Below are 9,997 nucleotides of genomic sequence, written 5' to 3'. Positions count from 1 at the left end.
GAACGTAGCTTAGTGGGAGAGCACTTGATTTGCTTGTAAGAAGCCATGGTTCAACCCCCAGCATCTCCAGCTTTTGCATCCCCACAGAGGATGGGTCTGCCAGAGCCCCCGAAAACTCCTAGAAAAGCTTTGGGACTGCCTGCAGGCATGGCTGGCCTGGTGCTGCTGCCCAGCACCTGCATCCAGCAGGGAATGCCTGCGACCCTTTCCCTCCCCTACCCAGGTGCTGCAGGATGTCACAAGAAGGCACCTTGTGTCCCTTCTCCACAGGGCTTGGAGTGTCTCTTTGGGTGAATTTTGGTGGACGAGGGAGCAGTTGGATGGGAAGAGAGTGGTGGGTGCCCAAAAGGAGGGCTTGTCCGGGAGTTGAACCCAGGACCTCTCACACCCTAAGTGAGAATCATACCCCTAGACCAACGAGCCGGGGTGCACAGCTGCCCGGGCACCCCCAGCCTGTCCCGCGCACTGGGCTGCTGTGGGGGCACTGCTGCCCAGGGACCCTGGTGCCCCAGGAGACACTTTCTGGGGACATGTCCTGCCGCCAACCCCTGGGGAGCAGAGCAGGGCTGAGGGTGTGTGCAGGGATGCACTGCACATCCCAGAGACATTCCCACTTCCCAGGAAAAGATGGCACTGAGAGGGGACCAGGAGGTGCCCAGGGCAGGGGGCAGATGTGTCCCTGGGGTGCCCGTGGCTGGGGCTGTGATGGCCAAGGGGTGAAGGCGTTGGACTCCAAATCCAATTGGGTTTCCCTGTGCATGTTCCAATGCTGCCCACAGCGAGAGCTTTTACCCACTGCCCACACTGGGGTTCCTGGAGAGCAGCTGTCCCCACCATTGCAGATGCTGGTGCTGCTGTTGCTGTGCCTTCAACTGGAGCAAACTGTCCTATGTAGTAGCCACGGCATGCTGCTGGGTGCAGCCAATGTCTTTCTTGGTGTGGCATCACCTTCTCCTAGCAATTAATTGGCGCTGGTCATTAATCAGTGTTGAAATCTGTCCCTGGAAAGCACATATCACCCTTGTGCCCAGAGCTGCTCCAGATGCTGAAGGGTTAGTAGCACATTGTCTATCCAAGACCCTTTCTGTCTCCTGGCTGCAGATCGATGCAGTTAATGAGAAACCCCGGCTTGAGGAAGAGGCAACGGGTTAGGAGCTGAGAGGCTGTGTCCTAACCACAGTGGGACAGGAAAGGGCGGGCTAACCCACAGGACGCGAGCAGCTGAGCGTGGGGCCGTGGGGTGCAGGCAGACCCTGGGACCATGGCCAAGCTGGTGGAGTGCGTCCCCAACTTCTCTGAGGGGAATAACAAAGAGGTGAGGGAGCGCGCGGAGAGGCTGAGAGGTGAGCGATGCCGGGGTGCTGACGGCTGGGCTGCCTTGGCAGAGTGGCCATGCAGGCGGCACCCGCTGCCAGACTCTGCCCTGACTCCTTTGAAGTGCTGTGAACCCTTCCTTGCCTGGCTAATGTCAAAATTCCCCAAAGGCAGTCCCTGCTCCCTTTTGGCACCTCGGTGAGAAGTGGGGGCTCAGACCCCTCCTCCCCACTGCCCGCAGGTTACTGTAGCACCAGGGCTTGGTGTAGTCTCGCATGCACCCTTAGAGAAATACAACTTGCAGTCGTGCCAAAACTCTCTGTCCAGGTTAATTGGATCTGTGCTGGGCATCGGCTCCAGGTTGAACTTTGGCTCTGCCAGGGGCAGGAGAGTTCAGCAAACTCAAAATTGCAGTAAACCCATTGTTTCCCCCAGGAAACACTTTGCGGAGCTAAATCTGTTTTGAAGCTGTCAGGAGACAGTATCCTCAGGAACAGTAATTTATGATGGTGCTCTCTGATGTGCAGCAGTAGCTGGGCATCTCTTCTCCACCATGGCATGTTTGGGGCTCGCTGGGAGTGAAGCATGTCCCAGATCCCCTGGGTAGGAGTAGGATGCTTGTGTCTTTGGATCCTGCATCCTCTGCAGTGCAGAGTTGCATCCCCACTGATAGTATGGTCATCCCCAACCCCAGTACCAGTGGGAAGGGGGAGAGCTGAGAAAAGGTGTCCCCCACCTAGCAAAGCTGGGGCTGTGGCAAGGGTCCGGCCAGCTCAGCTGCCTTGTCCCACTCCACTGTCCGGTAGGTGATCGATGCACTGGGGCAGGCCATCTCCCGGACACCGGGCTGCGTGCTGTTAGACGTGGATGCTGGTGCCTCTACCAACCGCACCGTCTACACCTTTGTGGGGTCCCCTGAGGCTGTCGTGGAAGGGGCGCTGAATGCAGCCCGAGTGGCTGCACAGCTCATTGACATGAGCCGGCACACAGGTGAGCTTGGGGATGTCGCAGGAGCCGACCTGGTGGGGAGCTTCCCTCAGCTGTGCTGGAAAGTTGGCTCCAGGTGCACCTTGCATGACTGGAGCTAAAATCAGCTGCTAGTTGCCAAGCACAGCATGTTACTGCACGGCCAGCAAGCAGCACTGTCGGGGTGGGTGATGGTGGGACCATGCAAAGCTCTTGCTCATCCTCCTGATCCATGGAGGCTGAATTCCTCCTGTTCCTGGGCTGGAGGAGACTTTATTGCTACAATGCATCTCCCCTTGTGGCAGCAGTGCTCATTCTGCAAAATAGACTGGGCAAGGACCCTTGTCTCTCCTTCCCCAATGGCTCTTCTCAGCTGCCATCCTTATATCTGCCCCGCTTCCAGGCGAACACCCTCGCATGGGGGCCCTGGACGTCTGCCCCTTCGTACCCGTGATGAACGTCAGCATGGAGGAGTGTGTCACCTGTGCCCACATCTTTGGGCAGCGCTTAGCAGTGGAGCTGGGGGTGCCTGGTGAGTGGGGGCCAGGAACCTCTGCCCATCCCGTCCCACTCCACCCACATGCTTCCAGCTGTGCAGAAACTACACACCTTTAGCAAAAGCTTGACAAAATGGGGTTTGCTTCCAAATGGGGAAAATCGGACCCTGCTAGATGATGTGCTCCCAGGCCCTGCCCAGCGGTGCTCACCCCTGGCTCGTCTTGCAGTTTACCTGTACGCAGAGGCAGCGAGGGAGGAGAGCAGGAAAACCCTGCCTGCCATCCGCACTGGGGAGTATGAGGCTCTCCCTGAGAAGGTGAGCCTGGCAGCACCCGGCTAGGTGGCACGGGCTGGGCAGAGCTGAGCCACACCTTGCCAGCTTTGGGGAGGGTGCAAGGGGCTGGCATAGTCCCTTTGCACAGAGAGGAGCTGATGAAACGCTTTGGGTGTTGCTGAACAGGGAGGTGGTGGTGGTAGATGCTGGCTGGGGAGGGGGATGCTGTCCCCAGGAGGGTGGCTTGTGCTGCCCAGTGGTGCCAGCCCACACACTCTCTTCCCTCCTCCGCAGCTTGCAAAACCAGAGTGGGCTCCTGATTTTGGGCCCCCAACCTTTGTCCCCCGATGGGGGGCCACGGTGACAGGTGCCCGGACCTTCCTCATCGCATACAATGTCAACCTGCTGTGCACCAAGGAGCTGGCTCACCGCATTGCCCTCAACCTCCGCGAGCAGGGTCGCGGCACTGACCAGGTAGCCCCATGCCTGTGGCATGCCGGGCACTGACCTGCTCGCCCCCGCTCCTGCCAGGCTGTGCCTTGACTATGATGGGTCTCGGCAGCCCGGGCGCTTGAAGAGGGTGCAGGGCATCGGCTGGTATTTAGAGGAAGAGAATATAGCTCAGGTTTCTACGAACCTGCTGGACTTTGAGACCACGCCGCTCCACGCCGTCTACGAGGAGGTCTGCCGAGACGCGGAGGTGAGTGGCACGGGGCAGCAGGCCATGCATGTTTCAGTGGGGGCTTTGCGGAGGAAGTCTCCCTCCAAGTTTTTCTCCCCATCCCCAGGTCAGGCTCTGCTGTATCTCGCGCTCAGCTCAGCCAAGCTGGGCAGAGCGCTGAACGGTACCAAAATCCCAAAAGCTCAGCAACTTGCCGCTGGCCCCCAGCTCCTCCACTGAAGGCTTTTCCACAAGCTCCTCAGATCCTGGGAAGAAATGAGGACCACCATGCTGAGGTGGTAGTGGCGGCAGGACAGGTGGCTCTGGGGACAGTCACGCTTGTGATGTCCTTTGCAGGCACTGAACCTCCCCGTGGTGGGATCCCAGCTGGTGGGGCTTGTCCCCAAGAAGGCCTTGCTGGACACAGCTGAGTTTTACATCAAAAAGGAAAAGCTCTTCATCCTGGAGGAGGAACAGAAGATCAGGCTGGTAACATGGCTGCTCCCAGTACCAAGACAAGGGTGGGATCATGAGAGAGAAACACCCGTCCCCCCAGCCTCCCAAAGTGCCATGAGGCAGAGATTTGGGACCACGGCAGCCCCAGGCATGACAGTTGTCTCCAGGGATGGTGCCTGGCAAGCTGCGAGGGCACAGCGAGTGGGACAAGTTGTCTGTTATCCTCAGGATGCTGAGATGCTCAGGGAGCAGAGAGCCTGACCTGTGGGGACAGAGTGTGGGCAGCTGCCTCTCCTGCCTGCACTGAGGGCAGCAGGGGAAGGAGAGCTCTGTAGAGCTCAAGGGCAGCACGTGGTGTTATGGGGAACTGCCCCAGGACTGGCATAAGCTGGAAGCCCGGAGACAGGCTCTACTTTTGAGCTGCTGGAGGGAGGGACTTTTCCAGCGTATGGGGAACGAACTAGATAAGAGCAAGTTAATTATTTCTCAGTGCAGTTTCCAGTTGTTTGCAGGCGGTGTGCCCCAAGTCTGGGATGGGACAGGCTGACGACACTGGCTGTCCTCTCCCTGGGTGGTGGCCCCAGTACTCTGTCCTAGGGCTGGATCAGCCACGGTTAATGAACAGCAGGGAACAAGGATGCCATGGGACGTGTCATGACAGGCCTGACGTGGTGGTTCTGCTCTTTGCAGGTGGTCAGCCGGCTGGGCCTGGACTCTCTGTCTCCATTTCAGCCGCGGGAGCGCATCATCGAGTAGGGACCCCCATCCTTCTTCTTGTCGTGGTGCCCATCCCCCCCTGGATGGGGGATCCCACTGCCTGCATCTTGCACTCAGCTTGGTTTGGGAGTGACACCTGCACCCCGCTCCTCCTCACAGCCCTGGGACATCTCTGCTGGGTGCTGTGCAGGCGCAGGGCGGTCCCTGCTCCCAAACGCTGACAGTTGTGAACGTGGGGTGAGGGGACTCCAGCCCACCCGAGCAGGCAGCGGGAGGAGGTTTTGTGGCCAAACCTGAGCATGCACATGTTAAATCTTCCACCCCATCCCCAGCACAAACTTCCCTGCCTCTGGCTCATGCGCTGCCCTCCAAGGAGAGGCTCCTGGAGGTGCTGCAGCACCCAGTGTAGAATGCATGAGCCCAGGGGTGGATGAAAAATCTGTTGGAGAGAGCAGTGACAAGTGAGAAGGGGCCGGGGGCTGGTGGTGGGTGTCTCTGCATCTGGGGGGCTCTGAGCCAGGAGTCCACTGTGCTGCAGGTACCTGGTGCGGGCAGGAGAGGTGGACAGGGGGCTGGTGGCCAAGCCGTTGGGTGCCTTCGTGCGAGCAGTTGGTGGGAGGTCGGCAGCGCCGGGAGGAGGCTCTGTGTCTGCAGCTGTGGCCGCCCTGGTATGTTCCTGGTGCGGGGATGGGGTTCCTCCCTTCCTGGGGGTCCTCTGGCTGTGCCGAGCCCATGAGGGGAGCTGGCACAGTGGTTGCAGCAGGTGCTGTGCCCTGCTGGAGGATTTACCCCCACGTCCTTGCAGGGAGCGGCGCTGGGCTGCATGGTGGGGCTGATGAGCTACGGGAAGCGGCAGTTTGAGGAGCTGGACCCCATCATGAGGAAGCTGATACCCCCCTTCCACCAGGCCATGGATGAGCTGGTGGCAATGGTGGATGCCGACTCCCGCGCCTTCAGCAGCTACATGGTTAGGTCCAACAGGCGGCCGGTGTCCCATGGGGAAGTGAGGGGCTTTCCTGATTGGAAGGGGGCTGGCATCACAGTGCCTTGGTGTCCTTAGGACTGGGGGGCTGCGAACTTGGCCCAGGCCAGGGCAGGGGAAGGTGCATGCCCGGAACCCCGATGCAAGGCACGTGGGGTCTTGGACCAAATGGCAGCAAATCTGGTTTCCTTTCCCTGCAGGAAGCTATGAAGCTGCCAAAAAGCACCCCTGAAGAGCGGGAGCGGTGAGTCAGGCTGGTGGGGACTTGCAGACCAAAGGAGCATGGCCACTCAGCGCTCACCCCAGGGCTGTCCTCCCTCCCAGACGTGCAGCCGCCATGCAGCAGGGGCTGAAGACAGCTGTGAGCGTGCCCTGTGCCCTGGCAGAGAAGGTGAGCGGGCTCTGGCCCGCTCTGAAGGAGCTGTCGGGCCATTGCAACCTGGCCTGCAAATCTGACATCCAGGTATGGTCCCGGGCTCAGCCCGGCTGAGGCTTTGGAAGCTGCTGGACTCACTGCTTCTCCGTGAAAGGTGTCCCATCGCGTCCTGACCTCTGGAATGCATCTCTACAGTTGCACTCCCCAATATGGCCAGTGGTTTCCACCTGCTAACTTTTTGGCAGCTTGCAGCCCTTGCAGGAGAGCTGATCTCCAGCAGCCCTTGTCTGAATTTTCTCACAAGGTCGTGACGTGTTTTCCACCGCCACAGCCTCCTCCGTGTTGGAAATGACCCCCTTGGAAAGCATTGTGGGCCGCTGGGTTGCGGAGGGTGGGAGTCCTGCAGTGTAAGGGTCTGCCCTGCTGCAGGACTGGGCAGTGATGCTGTGGCTCAGCACGAGAGCTTCTTGCAAGCCTCTTTTCCCAGGTGGGAGCCAAAATGCTGGAAGCGGCTGTGTTTGGAGCCTACTTCAATGTTGTGATCAACCTCAAAGACATAACGGATGAGAAGTTCAAGGTTGTGGTAAGACGGGGCCACACATGTGCCAAGGCCCTGGTGGTGGGAATGAGGTGGAACAGAGATGGAGATGAAGCCCCTGGGATCCCCCATACCTGGGCACCTGCTGCCTTTGCCAGCTCTGGGATGCTTTGGGTGGACGTCTCTTCTGTCCTGCCAAGTGGCAAATGATGCACTTTCTCCCTTCCCATGTAGATGTTGCAGAAGGTCTCCGGGCTGGTGGAGGAGGCAAAGCAAAACTCCACACTCGTGCTGGCACTGCTGGAGAAGCGGGCGACCTGAGAGGGGCTTGGGGTCATTTGGGGAGCTCTGCAGCAGAAAATACAGCTGGAAAATCTTATCATCCCTTCCTGGGCTCCTTCATCATCTGCCTCGGGAGAGCTGCTCGGCTCAGACAGATCCCACCATCATGTCCCCTGCTGGCCTTTCTCTAGCCAAGGGTGATTTTTGCTGTATGGGGCTTGGACCCCCAGTCTTCAGCCCCCCAGTTCTGGGGCAGAAGGACCCAGCTGTGTTGGCAGTGCCTGGAGCCACAAGGCTCCCATCCGAGAGCATGGCAGGGACCCCGTGGCACTGCCAGGGTCGAGATCCTGGTGCATGGACACCTCCTGACCCCACACACCCCTGTGTGTTTTTGTGCCCAGAAAACACCCCGAGTCACCTCCTTGCCCACAGGGCTGGGGCAGGACCTGGCGCAGTGTCTCTCTGTGATGTGTCTTTGTGACAGTGTGTGATGAGACCTGCCTGTTGCATGGCTGACTGGCCTGGGAAGGGAGTGCTGCCAAACACGGGGCAGCATCCAGGGAGTTAGCAGGGAGATGGAGACAAGGTGGGAGCAGCTCTGTCCCCTCCTCACAGACACCTGAGAGAAAGAGCTGAGCATCCAGTCTCCCAGCCCTGCCTCCTGTCTCCGTTGACCGGGCCTGGCAGCAGGTATTGCCTCCTCCAGCTGCACACCATGGCTTCACCTTCAGCAGTAACACACGGGGTCCTTAGTTGGACCCCAAGCCCCACCGTCCTGCAGAAGTGCCAGCGGGAGGGTGACCCTCCCTGTGCCATCTCCCCTCATGCTGAGGGCACTGAGACAGCATTTGCAGGGGGACGTGTGACTCACCCTGTCACCTGATGCTGGGAGGTGAAACCACCCCTCTCCATCCTCTGTTTTTATGAGTCCTATTGGACTTTTGTCCCGGATGGGAGCAGTGTGTTGACTTTTCCCGCGTGCCCATGGTGACAGCCATGGTGGAGGGAGTGGTGTGGCCGGTTCCACCGCTTGGCAGAGTTACCTCTGGCCACCACACCCTTCCTCACCTGGGCAGGGCCCCACTATTTAGCAGGTGCCCACCGCCCCAGGAGCCCTGTGCTGAGGACGACAATCTGGGCTGCTGCTGGCAGTGGTGCTTTTATAGGGTGCTGCCAGCATCTCATTGGTCAGGAGTTTTTCTGCAGGTTCGGTGAGTGAAAGCAGGTCCCTGAGGCAGCAGGGGCTGGTGGGGCAGTCATGGAACATGGGGACAGTGGGAATGTCAGTCTTGGGGTTGACTCTGTCACGCAAGGAGACAGGGAGGCTGTTGGGGTCTGTGGGGGGACAGCATTCCTGGGGAAGGGGGCACCATCTCTCTGCCTGGGGCAGAAGAGCTGGCTCCTGGCTGCTGGCAGGGCGATGAGTCCCTGTGATAGGAGGTGCCATGAGGGATCACTGACGGTGCCTGTTCTTCCCTTGCAGCTTGTGTGCCACGAAGGATGCCGAACCACAATCCAGGTGAGGGGCCATGGGGCTGGGCATGGTTGTGGGTAGCACATGGCCATGAGGGATCAGAGAGGGGGTCAGTGCAGTTGTCAGGTGCACCCAGAGGGAACACAAAAATACAAGAGCAGCAAAAGGGGAGTGGGGCATCTTTTGTGAGGAGGTGGTAGACTGGGAGAGATCCTTTGGGTGCTCAGGTACACCAGCTCCCTGCATTGCCTCTCCTGGGAGGCCAGCTCTGCTTGCTAACAGCTCCCTCTTCTTTCCAGGCGCACCCAGAGGAGGGCCACCACCACACGTTTCTCCGCCTGGTCCTCCGGGACCCCATGGTCCGGGCACTCCAGGAGGTCCTCCAGGTAGTCATCCCCATGGCCCCACTCCGCCTGGTCCCCACCCACCGGGGCATCACCCCCATGGGCACTCGCATCCGCCACCACCAGTACACCCAAAGTAGGAAGCACAAGAAGAAGCACTGCAAGCACCACAGACACAAGGTAAGGGTGAGGCAGCAGTGGACCCCTTCAAATCTCTGCTGTGGTCCAACAGGACTACCCACGCATGACACAGCATCCTGCCAGTGCGGCAGCGAGCAGGGTCCTTCTGGAGTTTGCTTTATTGGCCTCAACAGCCTTGCAAAATATTAATAAAACCCCCACAACATGCCCGTAACTCTATTCTCCAAGCAGAAAAACAATGGCTCCAAGCTCTGCAAGGTGGTTTGTAACAGCATCGCAAGAAGCATGGCGGTGGTGTCATTAGCAGCTCTTTTATCTCCAAGCCAAGGTGTCCCGGCTGGGGTTTGCTGTCTGAGGCCGTGGTGCTGTGCTGACTCCCACACGGGCTCACTCCCTGCGTGGCCGCCGGGGCCTGGATATCAGCTAATTGCCGGTGGGCAATCCAGCCAGCGTACGGACCTGAGAGTGCACCTTTTACTGGTGTGCAAAGACCCCTGGGGAAAGGGGAGTCTGCGGCCACCGCTGCTGTGGGCTCAGTCGGGACCCAGCTGGGCACTGGGAATGGGCACCCACCACGGGATGGCTGTCACCTCTCGATGGACTGTGAAAGAGGGCTGTTTCTGTGCTATCCTAATGTCGTTTTTACCTCCTCCAGCACTCCAGCAGCTCCAGCAGCAGTTTGACTGACTGAAGAGGACATCTCCCACCTGCATAGTGGGGAAGCAAAAAAATACGAAGACCAAAAGCCCATGGGAACCACCTGCTTGTTGCTCTGCTCCTTTCCCCTTTCTCCGAGCGCGGCGTTTTGTCTTCTGAGTGATTTTCTTGGGTTTAGCTTGTAAATTCTTTGACCTGGAGGTGCTGTGACACGATGAGCAGCAGCTCCGACCTCTGTCTTTCGGGAGAGCCTGCTCAAAGTCATCTCCGAGGCTGTAGGTAGCGGCGCGGGGAGCATCACATGCTGGTTTGCAGTC

General features: G+C 59.1%; 1 protein-coding gene across 1 annotated transcript; it reads left to right on the top strand.

Annotated features, from left to right (window-relative positions):
• Nucleotides 1-1,261: 1,261 nt before the first annotated feature.
• LOC104372958 (formimidoyltransferase-cyclodeaminase) lies at nucleotides 1,262-7,103 on the top strand. Its single transcript, XM_086615861.1, has 14 exons — nucleotides 1,262-1,315; nucleotides 2,121-2,304; nucleotides 2,684-2,812; nucleotides 3,006-3,094; nucleotides 3,347-3,526; nucleotides 3,615-3,752; nucleotides 4,071-4,202; nucleotides 4,860-4,921; nucleotides 5,425-5,554; nucleotides 5,692-5,853; nucleotides 6,069-6,112; nucleotides 6,193-6,331; nucleotides 6,732-6,827; nucleotides 7,017-7,103. Exons 1-14 carry the CDS (start codon nucleotides 1,262-1,264, stop codon nucleotides 7,101-7,103), a joined length of 1,626 nt encoding a protein of 541 aa, XP_086471987.1.
• The last annotated feature ends 2,894 nt before the right edge of the window (nucleotides 7,104-9,997 follow it).

The sequence above is a fragment of the Tauraco erythrolophus genome, chromosome 8, assembly GCF_009769465.1.
Source record: "Tauraco erythrolophus isolate bTauEry1 chromosome 8, bTauEry1.pri, whole genome shotgun sequence".
Lineage (NCBI taxonomy): Eukaryota > Metazoa > Chordata > Aves > Musophagiformes > Musophagidae > Tauraco > Tauraco erythrolophus.
The sequence above is the reverse complement of the archived record's forward strand: the minus strand, read 5'-3'. Positions and strand labels throughout refer to the sequence as shown.